At 37.3% G+C, this 22342-nt stretch overlaps 1 protein-coding gene and 1 pseudogene across 1 annotated transcript; both read right to left on the reverse strand.

Moving 5' to 3' along the window:
• Positions 1 to 5645: 5645 nt before the first annotated feature.
• On the reverse strand, positions 5646 to 10876 carry LOC128564438 (olfactory receptor 52E4-like; annotated as a pseudogene).
• Positions 10877 to 17154: 6278 nt separating this feature from the next.
• Positions 17155 to 18105, reverse strand: LOC128564439 (olfactory receptor 52D1-like). The gene has a single exon (XM_053559917.1). The coding sequence runs from the start codon at positions 18103 to 18105 to the stop codon at positions 17155 to 17157; it is 951 nt and encodes a 316-aa protein (XP_053415892.1).
• Between the last annotated feature and the right edge of the window lie 4237 nt (positions 18106 to 22342).

Here is a 22342-nt window from a genome sequence, read left to right on the forward strand (position 1 = left end):
AGAAGCTAATTAAGGACACAACTCCCTTCACCATAGTTTCAAAGAAAATGAAATACCTAGGAATATACCTAACGAAGGAGGTGAAGGACCTCTATAAAGAAAACTATGAACTCCTCAGAAAGGAAATAGCAGAGGATATTAACAAATGGAAGAACATACCATGCTCATGGATGGGAAGAATCAACATTGTTAAAATGTCTATACTTCCCAAAGCAATCTACCTATTCAATGCCATTCCTATCAAAGTACCTACATTGTACTTTCAAGATTTGGAAAAAATGATTCTGCGTTTTGTATGGAACCGGAAAAAACCCCGTATAGCTAAGGCAGTTCTTAGTAACAAAAATAAAGCTGGGGGCATCAGCATACCAGATTTTAGTCTGTACTACAAAGCCATAGTGCTCAAGACAGCTTGGTACTGGCACAAAAACAGAGACATAGACACTTGGAATCGAATTGAACACCAAGAAATGAAACTAACATCTTACAACCACCTAATCTTCGATAAACCAAACAAGAACTTACCTTGGGGGAAAGACTCCCTATTCAATAAATGGTGTTGGGAGAATTGGATGTCTGCGTGTAAAAGACTGAAACTGGACCCACACCTTTCCCCACTCACAAAAATTGATTCAAGATGGATAAAGGACTTAAACTTAAGGCACGAAACAATAAAAATCCTCAAAGAAAGCATAGGAAAAACACTGGAAGATATTGGCCTGGGGGAAGACTTCATGAAGAAGACTGCCATGGCAATTGCAACAACAACAAAAATAAACAAATGGGACTTCATTAAACTGAAAAGCTTCTGTACAGCTAAGGTGACGATAACCAAAGCAAAGAGACAACCCACACAATGGGAAAGGATATTTGCATATTTTCAATCAGACAAAAGCTTGATAACCAGGATCTATAGAGAACTCAAATTAATCCACATGAAAAAAGCCAACAATCCCTTATATCAATGGGCAAGAGACATGAATAGAACTTTCTCTAAAGACGACAGACGAATGGCTAACAAACACATGAAAAAATGTTCATCATCTCTATATATTAGAGAAATGCAAATCAAAACATCCCTGAGATATCATCTAACCCCAGAGAGAATGGCCCACATCACAAAATCTCAAAACTGCAGATGCTGGCGTGGATGTGGAGAGAAGGGAACACTTTTACACTGCTGGTGGGACTGCAAACTAGTACAACCTTTCTGGAAGGAAGTATGGAGAAACCTCAAAGCACTCAACCTAGACCTCCCATTCGATCCTGCAATCCCATTGCTGGGCATCTACCCAGAAGGAAAAAAATCCTTTTATCATAAGGACACTTGTACTAGACTGTTTATTGCAGCTCAATTTACAATCGCCAAAATGTAGAAACAGCCTAAATGCCCACCAACCCAGGAATGGATTAACAAGCTGTGGTATATGTATACCATGGAATACTATTCAGCCATTAAAAAAAATGGAGACTTTACATCCTTCGTATTAACCTGGATGGAAGTGGAAGACATTATTCTTAGTAAAGCATCACAAGAATGGAGAAGCATGAATCCTATGTACTCAATCTTGATATGAGGACAATTAATGACAATTAAGGTTATGGGGGGGGAAGCAGAAAGAGAGAGGGAGGGAGTGGGGTGGGGCCTTAGTGTGTGTCACACTTTATGGGGGCAGGACATGATTGCAAGAGGGACTTTACCTAGCAATTGCAATCAGTGTAACTGGCTTATTGTACCCTCAATGAATCCCCAACAATAAAAAAAAAAAGAAAAGAAAAAAAAAAAATTAATTCAAGACTTAAAAGACTTAAATGTAAGGCATGAAACTATAAGAATCCTAGAAGAAGATGTAGGAAAATCCTAGAAGAAGACATAAGATGTAAAGAGACCTAGTTTTTGGTCTAGGCAAAGAATTTATGATAAATACCCTAATGGCGATCACATCAGCAACAAAAACAAATAAATTGGGCTTGATTAAATTAAAAGGATTTTTTTTTCACACTTAAGGAAATAATCAACACCCCAAATAGACAATCTACAGAATGAGAAAAATATTCACAAATTATACATCTGGTAAAGTGCTAATGAACAGAATTGACAAAGAACTCAAGAAAATCAGCAAGGAAAAAACAAACAAGTCCATTAAAAAAGTGGGCTCTAGGACATGCCCAGTAGCAAGCCCTCTCTGCTATCATTCACTTTTTAAATTGAAATAGAGCAAATGCATTTTACAAATCAATGACTACATACTATGTCCAAATGTCTTTATATGCATTGTTCTAGTTGTGATGCCACATCTGGCACTCTACTTGCAATCAGAGCTGCTTTTTAAGTCGAACATAACCTATACTCATTCTTCAGAGTTCATCTAGTTTTTGCAAAAATATCACAGGAGTACACATGTTTTTGTTTACATGGTTCACTAGTTCAAAGCTAGTGAAAAAAGAGGAGTCTAAGGTTTAATGGGTGATAAACCTTACATCCTACAGAGGAAGAAAGCATTTTTCCATTGTTGCTACTTAAGAATGTGGCAGAAATGTAGGCTGAGCTAGCCCAATTCTTTGTCTTTCCTTCTTTTCTTTCTTTCTTTCTTTTTCTTTCTTTCTTTCTTTCTTTCTTTCTTTCTTTCTTTCTTTCTTTCTTTCTTTCTTTCTTTCTTTCTTTCTTTCTTTCTTTCTTTCTTTCTTTCTTTTTCTTTCTTTCTTTCTTTCTTTCTCTCTCTCTCTCTCTCTCTTTCCCTCCCTCCCTCCCTCCCTTCCTTCCTCCCTTTCTTCCTTCTCTCCTTTCTTCCTCCCTTCTCTTTATCCTTCCCTCCCTTCTCTCTATCCCTCCTTTCCCTCCCTTCCTTCCTTCCTTCCTTCGTTTCTCCTCTCCTCTCCTCTCTTCTTTCTTCCTTCTTTCTTTCTTTCTTTCTTTCTTTCTTTCTTTCTTTCTTTCTTTCTTTTTGTAAATTTAGTATTACGATATTTCTGGAAGGGTGACATTTAGAAGAAGCCACTGTTGGGACTGGCTACCATTGCAGTCTCTAATGCCAGGCACCTGGCTATTCTCTTCTGTGGCTTTATCCAGGTACTGATTACTACTGTTCACATGCTGCAGGTTAATTTAATTGGGTCATAATCCTCAGATACATGACTTTGATTTTGTTGGGCTCAAACTTAGGTGGCATGGTGGAGGCGTCATGGTGGAGGCAGCTGGTGTCGTCTGAATCCAGATTCAGGATGACTGAAGAAAGTTGCACCTCAGCCTCCTCTGAGCCAAAAGCTGACAAGCACACATCTGGATCTTAATGGCTTTTCCCTAGTTGTCAAGACCTGCCTACCAGAAGCACTTTAGTTGAATGTTCACATGTTTACTAGAGCCGTGATTCTCATAAGGACGGCTTCAGCCTGCCACCCAGTTGTGTCTGCCCTTCCCCTATAGGTGATGCCATTACACATATTCCCACCGCTCAGGTGTTCTGGTCCTCACAATTAGTTACTCAATGTCTGTTAATGTCTCTGAGTCTATTATCCTTTTACATAGAATCAAGCAAGATCTCATAACTGATAAACTTCACTATTTTTGTAGGCACTTTTTCCTTCATACTCTTCAAATGCCTGTATCATTACACTTACCACAACATTTACTTTCTCTGATAAAAGTAGTTAACAATCGACCCACAACTTCTTTTCAGGTACTGTCCTTCCCCCACATGCCAATCAGAAGAACATACTCTGCCTGCCATGTAGGAAGTCCCAGGTCCTTATCTTACCATCTGCAGCACTCCCAGGATCATTTGTATTAGTTGGGTGTTCTATACATAAGATGTCAAGATGGGATTTAACATATAAGGATTTTATTCAGGGAAATACCCTGTGAAAAACCAAGGAAGAGAATCATCAGAGGTTGAGACAGCAGTCAGATCCCAAAACAAGTCCAATCCCAAGTTAAGGAGAAAAAGAAAAAGGGAGAGTCAAAATACCTAGATTTCAATGCAAAGTCCAAGTTAGCTGAACAAGGAACCCTCCAAGATGTCCCATATCTCCCAGCAACCAGTCTCCTTTGGCATCCTTGCCACACTCACTGATTGGAGGGGAGTAGTCAGTGGAACACATCACTTCAGTGCAAATTTAATGAGAGTTTCAAACTGCAGAAGTTAGACACTTCAGTCAATTAAGTTTCCTGTTGTAGGAGACCTATGTACCACATTCACACAGCCATCATTGGACACTGAGGAGAATTTGAAGGACAAGAAAAAAGGAGAATATGAGTAATTGTTCCTCATTCTGTCATACTCTTTCTCTCTGACCCTGTACTTTTTTAAGGCTAGGGTTGGCAAAAGTTTTTCTATGAAGTTTCAGATAATAAACATTTTTGGTTTTGTAGGGGTCTTTATGACAACTAATCAATACTACCACCATCATTCAAAAGCAGCTGTGCGATGATAGCTTTGATGGTCATTCTAAAATAAAGAGTTCCAAAATTGCTTTGAAGCATGGATTAGGCACTGGTGGCAATCCATAGCTTCCCAAGGGGAATACTTTGTAGGTGACTGTAGTTATAATCATCACAAAGGATATGTAGCACATTTTCTAGAATGAGTTCACAAACTTAATGTCAGACCTGATATCATGTGTAAATATGATTTTATTTTATAGGAATAATACTTGTAGAAGTTTGATTACATAAGAAATAGGTATGAGCACACATGAGCCATCTCAAAAGTTGTTTATGTTGATTTTCTAGAAGGAGATATGGAATGTCATGCTAGATTTAAAACTCCTGAGGATGCCCAAGCAGTAATAAGTGCACATATGAACATTAAAAGGAAACACTGCTGGAAAATTGAGATCCTTTCTGGTGATCACAACAAAGGAACTGGCAGAAGATTTATGCTGATAGGCCAAACTTAATCAGCCTCGGGAAAAGAAAAGAGGCACTGAAAAGTTAATCACCAAAGCAGAAAAGATTTGACTGGCAAAGACTAAACAAGCAAGTAAACACATAAGATTTTTTGAATATGATTAAAAAAAAAATTCAGTTCACCTCTCAATATTTCACTGAATACTTGAGCTGTTCTTAAGTTCATTTGTATTGTGATAGTACTGCATAATGAATGTTTTTTAAAATTCTATGTTTAATTAAAAGAAATACCTTTGTAACAAAAAACATTGTATCCCCTAAAGCTATTGAAATAAATAAAAAGTAATTAAAAAAGTCTTATCTGTTACCATTGTGGGTATTTATATTTTACACTTATATTTTAGTGTTCATGTTTCATGTTGTATATTTGGATGACCAGGCAAAAAGTGCTATAATAAGTAAAATATGCACATACCCTTTGCTCTAATAATCTCATTTCTACCTATTTATTCTTCAGTAATACTTTGTGCAAAAGAAAAAAGAAACAATCACTATAACAAAATGCTCATATAATTTTTCTAACAAGCATCCATCCAGATGTCAATGGCCTCTGACCCTTTTTTAGAATTTTTAGTTGTTTAATAGAAAGTCTGAATGTGTTAGAGTGGGCAAGTGTCATGATACTCTGTGTTATTAAAATACAATAAATAATCTTTTAAAAACATCTAAAAAACAAAATTGAATGGTTTTTATTATTAATGGTTTATTTAAGTAAATGGCAGACAATTCAAATAAAATGAGATGGAAGGAGATCTGATACAAATTGAAATCTTTTTCATTTATCATTTCCCAACAATTGCCTAAACTTTCTACAATTGAATTTTAGGTAAACTGCAGTAATCCAAAGTGGAAATTCTCTGAAATTATTCTGTTTTTGACATAATTTTGCTACATTACAACAGATAAGTACAGGGCACAGTTTATATCAAAATCCCCTGTACTCCCATGAAGTTTTCTCTCCTACAGTGAGTAGTGTTTTATATGACCTGCTTGACTATACTGTCCACTTTTCTGATAAAATATTCAAATTCAGTCCTCTGTCCTGTTTATGTTTACAAAGAATCAAATTTGTAGTTTTTTTCCATGGAACTACAAAATATAGCTAAGTGAAACATTGTGTATATTATTGCATTTGATTGTTTTACCACATATACATATTTAACGATGAAAAAATGGACAGCAAAATGACAATGATAACAAAATTTTTCTTTAGTTCTGTCTGAAAAATAAGTCTTAGAACATAGTAAGGGTTGAAGAGAACTCTGCACATCTGTAGAAGCTCTCTTCTAGAACAATTTTAATATTTTTTAAAGACTACCTTGTAAGGTTACCTGAATTAGCTGTAAATGTTTGTGAAAATTGAATTCTTTAAATAAAGAAATATTATTTTGATGATTTTGGTACTACTAGTTAGCAAATTAAAAAATAAATAATTCGATGGAACGGTCTCCAATGAAAATCTAGAATGTACTGTAAGGCTTCAGTCACACAGATTTTTATATTACCTTATATTTCAAAACATTGCCTAGAATAAACAATAGCCCATAAACTCATTGGATTAACTTGGCATGACATCTGAGCTCCACATGTTACCCCAAGTACTTGTTCATGGCTTCTTCTAAGACTCCACATAAATGGCCTTGTAGAGATCTATAACCAAGATTTACAACATAAAATTGAGTTTTAAAACATCATCTTTGATAGAATATTCTTTTAAGTCTTTGAAAGTGATTTCTCACATATGCTAGATTTAGTTGAGACAAGCAGAAGAGTTGACTGTAGGAGTTTTCACAAATGTGAAATTAGTTAAAGTGCATTTCAACTTTATAAGCCTAGGAGTTTCGCATTTTTCCCTTTTCTTTGAAGTTTCTCTAGGGATTGGAGATTCCTGTACATGTTTCATAGGCCAGCAAGGAAACAAGTCCTATTGCCCAAATGTCAGGCTTCTGTAATGAGGATAATAACATAGTGATTCTGAATTAAACTTGGAACTTTCACTGTCCCTTCTCAGTCCCCACAAAAGTCTTCGGGCCCTACCCTCCTCTTGAATACACAAATACATATACATACACACGCCTATATCTACACACATCTTAGCCTTGTCTTGTTAAACTAAATAGTATTCTGAATCTCATAGATGTTGGGCAAGTTATTGTTTGCTCTTATGTTCTTTTCATATGGAAACATTCCTCCTCAGCTTACGTGCATTCCAGGTGTGTTGTTCAAAGTGCTTTACATACATTATCATATAACATTTGCATAACCACTCTGTGAGGTATGGCGAGCAGATGTCATCATTGCTATTTCACAGGGAATAATTTTTTTGCTTTAGTTACTGAGATCAAGAAGGTTTCCTGTGTCTTAGATTCTCTGAGCAAGGATAAATATCTTAGCAGCTAATCTACCAACATGGCATATTTCTACCACTAGCCAATTCTCCAAGGAGCTACATCCACTTAACATTTCTTCTTCATATGCACAACTGTTGGATTATCAGACAAGTTTCTGACCACGGGTGATGGTTATGGGCTCTTTCCTCCAGCAACCATGTTTAGTCACTTTGTCCCGAAACTCCTTGGTTTTCACTCCATAAATCATAGGATTGAGCATTGGAGGCACAAGGAAGTAGAGATTGCCAAGAATAGTGTGGACATGTGCCGGAATGCCTTGACCAAAGCGGTGAGTGAGGAAAGAGAAGAGTGAGGGAGTATAGGAGATAAGCATGACACAGATGTGTGTGGTGCAGGTGTTGACTGCTTTGTGGTGGGCTTCCTTAGAAGAGAGACGCATTATGGCCCGGATGATCAGCACATAAGATGAAGCAATAGCTGAGAGGTCCAGCCCAACAACCAGCAAGGCCACTACCAGACCATATATCCGGTTGACTGTGGTGTCCACACAAACCATTTTCACCACAGCCATGTGCTCACAGTAGGTAGTAGGGATGATGCGATTGGCATGATAGGGCATATGCTGGAGGAGGATCGGCATGGGGAGAATAAAGAGAATGGCTCTCGCCAAACTCACTACGCCAATGAGCCCAACACGACGATTGGAAAGGATGGTGGCATAATGTAGGGGCTCACAGATGGCCACATAGCGGTCAAAGGCCATGGTCATCAGGACAGCTGACTGCATGGCAGAGATAGAGTGGATGAAGAACAGCTGGACCAGGCAGCCCTGATAGCTGATCTCACTCTGGGAAAACCAGAAAATGCATAGCACCTTGGGGATGGTAGTTGTGGACATGCCCAGGTCTGTGAGAGCCAACATACAAAGCAACAGAAACATGGGCTTGTGCAGGGAGCGTTCTGTGCAGATAGTGAAGAGAATTATGCAGTTCCCAAGTACAGTGATGAAGTACATGGAGAAGAAGGGGATAGACATCCATCTGTGTTTGTCCTCCATCCCAGGAATGCCTTGAAGCATGAAGAAAGAAGGATGGCCCTGTGTGGCATTGCAAGTAGTCATGGTGGCACCCTGATGAAGTACCTGAGGGAAGCAATAAAGACACTGCTCAGCTTCAATTAAGAAAAAATTTTCAAAATGGAAAACAAAGACTGGAATGTTAAGATGTACAAAAGTTATTCTGAAATCATGATAGTGTATGTTATAAAGCATAGCAGTGTACTGTTAAGATTACAGTAGTGGTAATAAAAATTTCTGCCTCTTGATATATCAAGTCCTGTGCAATCCCTTCTGGTGCATAAGGGCTGGAGATAGCAGTTAGCTTTTACTAATATTAGACAACTGATTTTGGGTGGTGCCCATAGCTCAATGGGTAGGGCGCCAGCCACATACACTGGGGCTGGTGGGTTCGAACCCTGGCCTGCTAAAACAACAACAACTGCAATAACAACAACAAGAAAATGGCCTGTTATTGTGGCAGACCCCTGTAGTCCCAGCTACTTGGGAAGCTGAGGCAAGAGAATCACTTAAGCCCAAGAGTCTGAGGTTGCTGTGCACTGTGATGCCACAACACTCTATCTAGGGTGCAGCTTAAGACTCTGTCTCAAAAAAAGAAAACAAGACAACTGATGTTTAACTCCTTGACTAGGTCATAAAAGGCAGTGTGGTATCTTGACTCACTCACTCTTTCTCTCTCTCCCTCTCTCTGTTTTCATTACTTGCTCTGGGGCTGAGTAGCTGTATGAAAAGTCTCACATGTTGAGGAACCGAGACCTCTGACAAAAAGCCACATGAATGTCTATAGAATGCGATCACTTAGCTCAAATCACATCTTCAATTCATTACAGCCAACACCCTTACATCTGCAACCTCTAGAACAGTGGTTCTCAACCTTCCTAATGCTGCAGCCCTTTAATACAGTTCCTGTGGGTCGCGACCCACAGGTTGAGAACCTCTGCTCTAGAAGACCCTAAGCAGTATGATCATAGAGGACATACATTACGTTAAACGTGTTTATTCAGGAAAAATGGGCTCATTATTTATTAACAAAATATCTTATTAAATATATATGCATTAAGAAATAAATTTCTGTTCATTGAATTAACATAACTTGAAGTATGAAATTGGGACAGAAATACAAAGAGAAACTGACAAAATATATACCCCTCTCAGAAGCCAAAAGATGAAATCTATCATCAAATGTTTTATTTTTAAAAAATTTAAGATAACTTAAAAGCTTACATTAGAATCCTGTATCCAAAAATTAAGGAATAAACATTTCCAGCAGATATGGGATCAGAAGGAATAGGAAACTTTTTGATGAGAACTGTGCAATGATGATGAAAAGTAAAGTAGGGCCTGGGGTGTCACCCAGCTGATGCTCAGAGAGAACAGTGGAATGTGAACACACATAAAGGCAGCCCTCACCTAGAACCACTTACCTGAAAGTGGGGCAATGAGAGAGTGGGCAGCTAGTCCCAGACACCTTCTGTAAATGTATGTGTGTGAGCACATGCATCTGCATGCAGGCATATTTTAGCAAATATCCATATGGCTCGTGAAGAGTACACCCACGGCCCATCATCTCTCCACTCCTCACTTTTGGGCACCCAGAATCCACAGTGTGGTCCTTTAAGTAACTTAAGCAAAGGTCCCCAAGGTGCCTAGAATTAGCTTTTTGCTACCCACCTCCCCCACCCACAGATACACATAAACACAAGTCACCACTACCGATATGTGTAAAGATGACCCTGGAGGTTACCTGAGCTCCCAGGAGATGAGGTTAATTACTCTTAGACATTCTGGGAATATTCTGGTCTTTGCCAGTCTTGAAGAAGTTCAACAAAAGAGGGTGAATTAAAGCTGGATCAAAAACAAATGTAAAGAAATTGGGGTATATGCATGCAATTAAATATTATTCAGTCTTCAAATAGGAGGATAGCCTTCAATTTGCCATGGCATGAATGAAATTCTAGGACATTATGCAAAGTTAAATAAACCAGACACAGAGAGACAAACACTACATGATCTAACTTACAAGTGGAATAAAAAAAAAAAACTGTTAACTATATAGAGAATAAAACAGTGCTTACTAGGGTTGGGGCTAGAGTGCAGGAAACAGAGAAATACTATGTATAGACCAATGGGTACAAAGCAGCATATGTGTAGGATGAACGTGTCAAAAGATCTAACTTACTTGTGGGCTACAGTTAATAATATTGTGTTGTGCTCAGGAATTTTGTTAAATGGGTATAGCTACTCTTGCTACAGGGGGGAAATGGATAACTATGTGAAATGATGGCTAGCTATTTGTTCCACTATCATAACCATTGTACTACATCTACGTGCATCTTATAACATCATTTTGTATAGCTTAAATATACACAATAAAATTTATTTATTTAAAAAAGTTAAATCTGGCTCTAGATTAGGTACAAGCAGTTTGGACATTCCAACAGCCCTCGTTCCCAAGCATGGCTAGGTATGGGAGCCAGAGAGACACTTACTCCGAGTAATCACATCCCTGGAAGCATCAGAGGTACAACTGCTAGTGGATATCATGGCAAAATAGTGGTAGCACCCTCCAAAACTGTCTGGCTCTGGTCTTTTTCTCTGTGTTATTCTCTAAACTTTGTCCAAGGCTGATGACTTTGTCCTAGACACTCCCTAGCACATCTTCGGCAGTTCTTTCCTTTCCCTTCCCATCCTTACAGCCTCTTTGGCCCCAGCATACCCACATTTGTTCAGATGCAGACAAATTTCATTGCTAATTAGTTCAGAGAAAGTAAGTTACTAACATTTGTCAAGAAGATTTGTTAACCGGTTTGATGAAAATATTTCAAATTGTATAAAACCTGTGCATGGTGTCCCATGATTGCATTAATGTACACAGCTATGATTTAATAAAAAATTTTTAAAAAATTTAAAAATATATTTTTGCCAAGACCTTTGAAAAATGTACAAAACAAAAACCAGTTACAAAATCATGATAAACAACACAGAAAAGGGACTCAGAGAGCCAGATTCTAAATCCTGATGTAGTGCAAGTACTGCTTATAGACTGGTTCTTTAGAGAGACTTTGTCCAGGCAGGCGTCAGTAAGAAGGAAGCAAAGGCAGAGAAAAGTGGACCACAAATCAAGTGGCCTGGAACAGTCAATACATCGATGGAAAGGTCTATAAATAGACAAATGCAGATGCTCTTGGTTATAGGAGCATATCCAGAGCTTTTCCTTACTCAAAGCCCTGACTCTAATAGCATCCAGAAATCCTATCCTCCATCATCATTGCTCTCTCAGCCCCAGGGTGGCAGTGGTGGGCAAGAACAGAATCCTTTTCTCCATGTTCTGTCACTTTTACATCCATGGTTTTATTAAATCCCTAAATATAGCTTCTTAAAAAAAACTTCTCTTACAGAATATCCCCCCCCATTGACCTATCACATGCCCTCTGCTACCACCCAGAAAGCTCTTAGCACTCCAGTCAAAATTTTTAACCTTGTCATTTGGATGATCACACCAATCTTGGATAATAGCATAGGTCTAATTTCCGCCCAAATCCTGTATCTCTAGAATTAGCATCATGTTTCTCACATATAGTAAGTATCAAATAAGTCAATAAATGAATGAATAAATATATAAACTCGTTAAAAAACATCTAAAAATGTATCTCAGTTCATGAGCTCTTACTTGTTTTCTTTTATATATATATAAAAAAAAATACACAAGTGTGGAGGCTATTCCTTCTCCTTAAATGAACTTGTAAATTGACAAGTCCAAATAAATGTCAATAAATCATTTGTCTTGGAGTCCTGAAAAAGTAATTGTGTTCAAATGTAAGAATAAACATCTGAAGATAATGGTATAACATAGGGGTGCTTATCCTATTAGCAATGCAAATTTATTATAAAACTTTTGTACATTAAATAATGAGGCTAATACAGCAATAGACAGATTATTTGAACAGAATAGCATTAATACAAATACCCAAGTATATGTGCAATATATAATATAATAAAGATAATACCAGAAAATTGCAGAAAAAGATTATAGAAATATATTTAGAAATACATTCATGTGCTGCATAATGATGATTTGGTCAATGCTAGACCAAGTATATGGCTATGGTCTCATTGAGATTATAATGTTATATTTGTACTGTACTTTTTCCATATTTAGATACACAAATATTTACCATGTATTACAGTTGCCTGCAGCATTTAGTATAGTAGAATGCTATACAGGTTTGTAGTCCAGGAGCAATAGGTTATACCATGTGGCCTAGGTGTATAGCAGGCTTTGCCGTCTGGGTTTGTATGAGTACACTGTATGATGTCATACAATAACGAGGTCACTTAACAAAACATTTCTCTAAAGACATCCTTGTCTCTAAGCAATGCATGACTATAATTAAGTAAAGCTAAATTTTTCATATCATTCATATTTTCATGTCCACCAATGTCAAATCAGGTTGCTTCGATTTTAACATATTTTGTACACACAAAAGCAATAAGGAATAATATAGTTTAAATCCAGGAATACATGATGTAGATTAAGAAACAAAATGTTACAAAAGCAGTAAGAGCCTCCTGTCTAGCTCCCATCCATGCAGCGCTTATTTTGTTGTTTTTAATTCTTTAGAAATGAATTGTATCATTACCATTTCCATAACATTTTATACTTATTTATATGTTTACTACCATATACCGATGGTGCAAAAAAATGTATACACATTTTAAGAAAGAATAAAACTGTATTTAAATTGTAATATTCAATATATACCAATAACAAAATATAAATATAAGTCATGTTGAGCTCCTCTTGAAAATTGCAGAAGTCAAATGTGACCTGAGTAATACAAATTTCATACATATTTTCCCTTTCTTAAAATATATATACATTTTGGCACCCTCTCTACATGAATTCCAAAATAACGTGCAATATTATAGAGAATCATTTCAAGCTTTGTATAAATGATGTTATATCCTGTCATTTTTCTGCATCTTGAGTTTTACTCAAAATATTTGTGAGACACATTCATGTTGATCCATGAGGGGTTGCTTAGGTATTTATTACTACTATAAAGTGCAATTATTACTACTACATAGGAGATGCTATGGTATTACATAGTGACGATACTATGTTTAATTAATTTATTTATTTAAATGAGGACACTGGCCTAATGCTTGGCTCATACTTGTAAACCCAGAAATTTGGGAAGCCAAAGGGGAAGAATTGCTTGAGGCCAGAAGTTCAGTACAAGCCTGGATGAGATTTAGAAACTCTATCTCCTCAAAAATTAAAAAGTTAGCTGGGCTTGGTGGCACACACCTGTAGTCCTAGTACTTGAGAGGGAGGATCCTCTGAGCCCAGGAGTTGCAGATCCCAACGAGCTATGATCAGGACATTGCACTTCAGCCTGGGTGACAGATGAGACCCTGTCTCTAAAAAAGAAAGAAGGAAAAAGTGATGACACCACACCACATTGAATTCATTCTTTGATGTGTGCCTAGGTTTACAATTAATTGTAATTATATTATTATTAATATTCTTACCTAAGACTAAATTGTTTACTTGTAAAATATATTTCTAAGGCATATATTTGGGAGTGAAATGTCTGGGTCTGTATATATAGAGCAAAGATATATTTATATAAGCTACATTGCTAATATATATATATTTATATCTATTATATACATGGATATACATATATCTTTGCTAAATATTAATAGGTGTTGTGGCAGGCACCTGTAGTCACAGCTACTTGGGAGACTGAGGCAAGAGAATTGCTTAAGCTCAACAGTTTGAGGGTGCTGTGAGCTATGATGCCACAGCACCCTACCCAGGGCGACAGCTTGAGACTCTTGTCTCTAAAATAAAATAAAATAAAATAATAAAATAGAACAAAATAGAATAAAAATCATCAAGCACAAGCTCACCTTGTATAGGAATCCATCCCCCCAACTCTCTAAGTTATCCAGTAGTTCTTCTGGAATGCTTTCTTTGCTTGCTACATCAATATTAATAAGCCCAACTTTTTTTTTTTTTTTTTTTTAGAGACAGAGTCTCACTTTGTTGCCCTCGGTGGAGTGCTGTGACATCACAGCTCACAGTAACCTCCAACTCCTGGGTTTAGGCAGTTCTCTTGCCTCAGCTTCCCTAGTAGCTGGGACCACAGGCGGCACCGGGCACAATGACTGGCAATTTTTTGTTGCAGTTTGGCTGGGGCCAGGTTTGAACCCATCACTCTCAGTAGATGGGGCCAGTGTCCTACTCACTGAGCCAATAAGCCTAACTTTTTGAGTATAAATATATTCCTTGTGCTTTTAAGTTAGTGAGTTTTAATAATTTCCAACAGAGGAGATAATCTTCACAGTTGTTTAATTTTCCTTCTTCTAACGTATAGGAAGCACATTTTCACAATTAAGGTTTGTTAGGATTTTCCCATAGAAATGGCTTATTCAACATGAAAATCATGAGAAGATCAAAAATATTCTTTCAAGTTATATACAGGTTGCACGTTTTTGCCTCTACCCAATGGAAAGAGGTCCGATAATCAAGGTGGTTCATCAAAAGCTATAACTATGTCAGTGTACAAAAAAGATAGAATTATCTTAATATGTGCATACTTTCTTCTTTGTTCCTATACTATCTTTCATATTGTGTCATTGCAGTGTCAAATTTTGTTGTAATTTCATCATTTTCTCTCTTCTTAGATTGTGAATTTCCTAAAGTCTTACATTGTGCTTTATTTACTAGTGAAATTATATTATACCTGGTACATAGCTGATCCTCAATAAATATCTTTAAATGGATGTTCAACTGTAAGAATAATAAATGATGGCTCGGCGCTTGTAGCTCAAGTGGCTAAGGCACCAGCCACATACGCTGGAGCTGGCGGGTTCAAATCCAGCCCAGGCCCGCCAAACAACAATGACAATTACAACCAAAAAATAGTCAGGCGTTGTGGTGGGTGCGTGTAGTCCCGGCTATATGGGAGGCTGAGGCAAGAGAATCACTTAGGCCCAAGAGCTGGAGGTTGTTGTCAGCTGTGATGCCACGGCATTCTACCCAGGGTGATAACTTGAGACTCTGTCTCAAAAAAAAAAAAAAAAAAAGAAGAAGAAGAAGAAGAAGAATAAATGAACAATGTTTTCTAAAGTTCTTGCAAGAATTTTGCTGTCTTCAGAAAGTATTAACAGATTTTAAAATACATTTTTAGGCCTGAATAGATGAAGTAATGGGGAGTTATTGCTTAATGATCATAGAGTTTCTGTTCAAGGTAATACAGTTTTGGAAATAGTGGTAGTGGTTGCACAATATTGTACATTATTGTAGTAATTAATGCTACTGAATTACTACATTATTGTAGTAATTAATGCTACTAAATTGTATGCTTAAAATGGTTAAAATGATAATATTTGTGTTATATATATTTTATAGTAAAGTAAAAAAAAAACCCTGTAGTCACTTTTTATATGGTCCTTATTCAACAAACATCACATTACAAACTAAGTCAACAAGGGGTAGGCTAAATCTCAGACCCTCAGAGAAGAAAAAGATAAGGATACTGAAGCAGTAAAATAACAAGAGTTTCTAGTAATAAACAATATATGAAGAAAAATTGAGTCTGGAGAACATTATTATATCATGAAAAGTGAATAGACTGGCTAATTGTATTCATTTTTTTTAAAGGAGTGAAAAACCAAAAAAAAAACAAAAACAGCAATTACTATGGAAGGTAAGTCTGTGCTAAAAAGCATGAAGGTTAACAGTTTGGGGTAGGATTCTTAACACCCTATCAGCCTAAATAGCAACTCTGCATTCTGAGAATTCTTGTATACCCAACAGCTGTTTGCTAATTGAGGTAAGTACAAAGTCAGGTCACATTCACAGGAATCCTCCACAGAATTTGCATGTTAAACCCATCGCTCTTAGAATATCAGGAAAAAGGCGGCGCCTGTGGCTCAGTGAGTAGGGCGCCGGCCCCATATGCCGAGGGTGGCGGGTTCAGGCCCAGCCCCGGCCAAACTGTAACAAAAAAATAGCCGGGCGTTGTGGCGGGCGCCTGTAGTCCCAGCTGCTCAGGAGGCTGAGGCAAGAGAATCGCGTAAGCCCAGGAGTTGGAGGTTGCTGTGAGCCGTGTGACGCCACGGCACTCTACCGAGGGCGGTACAGTGAGACTCTGTCTCTACAAAAAAAAAAAAAAAAAAAAGAATATCAGGAAAAATGCAAAAGTCATCAGTCATGAGTATACTCACTACAAAGTGATATCTTTTCAAGTAATTCTTAAAAAAAACTTGTGGTATAGATTTCCTGTGGAATTGTGTGCTTTTAAACTTCTCATAATAAATCACCCAGAAGTCATCTATTTTAAATCTAATCTCAGATCCAGAGGATCTGGGGTTCTCACAACTGGCACGGTTATTGAAGACTTTCCTGGCTTAAGAAAGTGCTGACCCTAACTAATTAATTAGTGAATACATGTGCATTCTGAATTCTTGACTCTACCTCTAGCACATGGAAAGAATAACTCCCAGGCTCTTATTTTTCAGGGTACTACATTGCCTCTTCACCTTTCCCTAGAACTATTCAAGACCCACAGGCCTGTCAATAGGCTACATGATAATTTTACAGGAAAACATTATTCTATGGTATTCCATAGATACAGCAGGTATAAACATATTGTTCTAAATACTTCAAAAGCTCTGAGATAATACATGATCCTGGTATGCTAGGATTAGCAGAAGCAGCAACTTCTAATCCAAATAAAAGAGGGACTGAAGAAAGAAAATGATCAATTATAACTTCTATTAGACCTTGGGGTATATAGCAAGTATGGTTACTCCCTTCCCATAAAAAAGCCAAATATTCTCAGGCGAATCTGTTTAGTATTAATGCCATACACCAGGGGGTTGAGAACAGGAGGCACAAGGAGATAGAGATTTGCAAGTACAATGTGGATCTTAGGCGGTACTTGGTGGCCAAAGCGATGTGTAAAAAAGGAAAAAAAGGCAGGTATATAGAAGACAAGAATCACACAGATATGGGCTCCACAAGTGCTGAATGCTCGGAACTGGGCGTCCTTGGATGGTAGGCGCAGCACGGCCCGTAGGATCAGGACATAGGAGGTGGCAATGAGGATCACATCCATGCCAGTGATTGACAGTGCCACAGTGAGACCATAAATGGTGTTAGGCTTGATGCTGGTACAGGCCAGCTTGGCTATGCCCATGTGCTCACAGTAGGTATGAGGGATGATGTGATGTCCACAGAAGGTTAAGCGTTCAATGAGGATGACAAAGGGGAAAACAAAGAAAAGGCCACGAACCACACATGCCAGACCAATCCTCCCAATCATGGTGGCATTGAGGATGGCTGTATAATGAAGCGGACGGCAGATAGCCACATAGCGGTCAAAAGCCATGGCCAGAAGCACAGCTGACTCTGTAGCAAAGACTGCATGAACAAAGAACATCTGGGTGAGGCATCCATGGTAGGAAATTGTGTGATACCTAAGCCAGAAGATTAATAGCATTTTGGGCAATGTAGTTGAACAGAGTACCAGGTCCGTGATGGAAAGTAGACACAGGAAAAGGTACATTGGCTCATACAGAGCTCTGTCTGTCATGATGATGTAAAGAATGGTGCCATTGCCCAACAGAGCAAGGACGTACATGGAGCAGAAGGGGATGGCAACCCAAATATGCTGGTCTTGCATCCCAGGGATTCCAAGCAGAATAAATGTAGAAGGGTGAGGGGCAGTGTCATTGGGCACAGATATAGAGAGCATAATGATGCAGAGAATGGAAGGCTTTGTTTTCCTAAAAGTGGCTAAAAACATGAAACGATGTCACCTTAAATGACATTTACTCCTCATTCAATTTCTTGCCTTTCTTCATTCCAGTCAATTCTACTGAAATTTGTGCCTTCCTCTCTTCTTGTCAGTGCTATGGAAATAGCTTTGTTACTAATTTGTCCACCTTCCAGTGAAGCTTCCAAATTGCTGCTATAATAAACTAACATGTGAATATAATCAATTGTAAAGTAAATATAACCTTTCTAAATGTATGCTATACAGAATACCTTGCATTAACCTCAACCTTTCTACCCTCCACAACTTTCTGTCATGTTCTGAGGCCTGACCTCTATGGACTACATTGAGACTTGCTGGTCTTCTCACTTCTGCTTGAATTTGGCAATAGGAAATACCAGAAGGAGATGGAGGGCAGGGTAAGAGTTAGGGTCAGTGTTCATTCCTTCAGCCCTCTTCCAGGAGGGTTTTTGCAAGCTTGCTGCACCCTTGTCTACACAGTATTCTCTGGCCCTGATTTCCTCAGGTAACTATATCTTCTTCTTGTCCCCAGAGTCCAATGACTATAACAATATTTACTGTTACTTACCCCAGGAGCTTCACCTGCACCTGTGATTTTCCTACGCACCCTAACACTTTTGTAAATGATTTCTACATTACATTCTCCTCAGGTTACCTAAATTGAATGTGCAATCTCTCTTTCCGGGATCCTGATACAATGGCATGCAAAGTTCTCCTTTATCTTGCTCTTGCCTACCTGTCGAGCATTATTTACCACTGTATTCCACCACATACTTTATGTTCCTATCATACGTAAGTGTTGCGAAATGTCTAAGAGCATGCTTTCTCACACGAGCATGCATTGTTATTTGGTGCTTTTTCAGTACAGAATGTTTCCATTGGTCATCTGGAAAATGCCTTGTAGTCACTCAAAAATCAGCTGAGTATATCCTCCTCCATAAAGTTCTTCTATCATGCCTTCTCCTATGGAGAGAAAACCATACATTTTCAACATGCCTCCCTTTGAGAATATAAAATTGTTTAGTAATTATGTATATGACTCTCTCCCATTACACTGTGAAACTTCTGAGTCCTTTTATTTTCTTTGTATCTACCATCTATACCTTATACACATTGAGACAACCAGTAAAAGTTTAATGATTAAGAAAATATAAAACACAGTAATTAAATATTTTTTAACAGACTTGGGTAAGGCTGTTAGATGGAAAAATGCTATTTCCTCTTGAGAGCCATGTTTACAAATCAGATAAAAATCTTCTTTTGCTAGATCTATAATTCCCAATGTGTCCTTTTTACACTGTATGTTCCAGGAGGTGGTTCTTACCACTTCTTCTTTAATAACTTTATAATTTAATCTAAAATAGCTTAAGTAATAAATTTGTCTGCTTTCTTGATTAATCATATGCATAAATTGCATTATAAAACATAACTGCCTTAGTGTGCTTTTCCAGAAGTAGAATGTAACATTTTAGAGTAGTGATACTTTGGGGCCAGTTAGTCTAGAATCTACACAGGTGTGTGCTCTAGGAAATACCAAGGAGATAAAGCATAGAATGGGAAGACAAGAAGGAAGGGAGAAATCTGGAGACTATAGGTAAATTATATCAGTCAATATTTCTCAGAGCACCTGATCCATGGTTTGAGGTTATGCCAACAGCAAAGGAAAAAGGGAAAAAATTTTGGAGCCATCCAGCCTTAGGAGACTACTATAGATTTCATTCTTACCCTTATGAAGCTAAGTCTTTGGGAGTCAAAAATTCTTGTCTTCAGAGGGAACATTAAGTTTATCCAGTCATTCTCACCTAAAATGAATTTTAGAAAGTGGAAGAACTTAACGTAGGATTAAAAAATTCTATAATAATTATGAAGAATATTTTTCCTTTAGTCCCTTGCTCACCTGATATTTCATAACCAAAGGCCAACTAATAGTCCGTTATGAACTTCGATTATTTTAGGAATTATAATATGTATTTCTCATATGCAACTCCTAGTTTATACTAACTTTATACTAATAGTCACTGTAAATTATGTGAGTAATAATGCTCTGGCAGCTTTTAATAACTAATAAAATTATTTTGTTTATATTTTAAAATAAGAAAAATTGCTTAATAACAATTTTACTATAATTTTATACATCCTTAAGAATTTAGTTATAACTTTCAAAAAGGTGATTGTAAAAATGTTGGTGTCTATCTTAGAAAAAATATATTTTTTGCCTCTATCCTGGTAATACCTAAGACTTTTAAATAATAGATAAATGAATGGAGTATAATCTTGTCATCTAGTTGGGAAATAAATTACAAAGCATGTATAAAGCTTGACTTTCAGATGTAACATACTAATAACTGATCACATGCCACTTGCTTGTACATATCTAGTAACAGGGGATTTTTGCTTTCTTGAGGCAGACATTCTCAACTTCAGAGCTTCTAAATGTTTGAGAATGTTTATGTTTTCATTGAGTCAACATCTATAACCACAACCCACATTAAAAAGTATGATTTCTTTTTAATATCTTAGGCTTCCAATTTCTTAGGCTTTCCAATTTTTAGGCTCTTTTATTTCATTCTTTTGTGAAAATTTTTATTGTCAGACTATTATCTACCAGTTATTCTTTCAGGTATTTGAAATGCATTGAAGAGTGAGAATATGCATGGGTAGTGATATAATAAGCTTATTGTATAATAAGACTAATCAAATCATCTCCAATCTATGCATAAAATGCTTCATTGATGCATTCTATAAAAAAACAAAAGTTACGTGAGCCAGTTCCTAGTCAGGTAAAACTTCCCTGAAAAAATGAAATTTAGTCTCCAAAAAATGAGTCTTCCTCACATGCTTCAAGCATCTCTTGTATGACTCATATGACTCAACTTCTGGTGTTGTTACCCTCCTGACGCTCTCTATCTTTTGTCTACACTGAAAAATAAGAGATCAGGACCTAGATTCAGACTTCCTGGGCTCAGGAAGTAACTGCAGTTACTTGCTAATTGTATTACCTGAGAATTTTTCTTATTCCCCTCGGTCCTTTTTCTTTATATAAAATTCAGGTAATAATACTTCGTGAGATGTGTAAAAACATGTGACACATCCAATCCAGTCTCTATAACAGTTGCTTCTTGTGATTTAAAAATCTCTGAGTCAACTGCTCTGTATACTAACTTCTCAAAAAAGGAAACTTTATTTAGCTCCTCAAATTGAAAAACATATTGACTTTCTTGAGTCTGTAATACAAGGATGGGAGCACTGTTTTCACCTTCTTCTAAATCAAAGACTCTTTTCAAAGATTCAAAACTGATCCTCAGTTAGCTTGGTTTGGTGACTTCTCACAAGATATGAAATGGGATGGCTCCCCAGTATTTCCAGTCCCATAAATATGTTACAGCATTGAAATCCCTTCATTGACTTCTTATGAGGTCAAGAAACTACAGACTGTCTCTCAGTTACAAACATCCAACTTACACACAACTTACACTTATGAACAGAGGATATTATCTGTAATGGGTAAAGGTACTTGTTCCAGCTTACATATCAATTCAATTTAAGAACAAACCTACGGAACCTCCTACCTTTTTCAGAACCTAGGAACTGCTTGTATTGTGACGTTTGAGATCCTTATATCCAAAAGGAGCACGTGTTCTAAGCTGCCATTAAGAGCCAAGTAAGGAAGAAGGAATGTTTATCTCATTTCTGTTAAGGAAAGAACCTCTACAAGGGTGTTTAGAGGCAGTCACCTGACTTTGCCCTGGATAAAACCAGACCTGAGATGCCATTGCAGGATTTCTAGCTTAGTATGTAGCTAAGGTTTCTGTACACAAAATTCTAGGATTATTTACATGAAGGAAATTAGACCCTGAGGGTACTAGCTGTACTGGTATAACAAGGAGTCAGGAAATCAGATGGGATTAAAGACTCATTAGACTTTCTGAGGACACTGTGATGGTTCTAGTTACTCAGGAACAAAGTTGTTCACTAAATGTATAGCTTCACCCCTACCTGGTTAGCATGACTGATATAGGTTAGATCAAGACACACCTGCTGTGCTCCGCTGTAGTAACCATTTCATTATCTATATGTATCTCATAACATTGTGTTATGTACCTTAAATATATACAATAAAATGTGTTTTAAAAAATAGATTCTGCCCTCATTGTTTTAAGAAAGGTTTCTCTTAGAGGTCCATCTGACTGGCTTG

Source organism: Nycticebus coucang, chromosome 14, assembly GCF_027406575.1.
Source record: "Nycticebus coucang isolate mNycCou1 chromosome 14, mNycCou1.pri, whole genome shotgun sequence".
Taxonomy (NCBI): domain Eukaryota; kingdom Metazoa; phylum Chordata; class Mammalia; order Primates; family Lorisidae; genus Nycticebus; species Nycticebus coucang.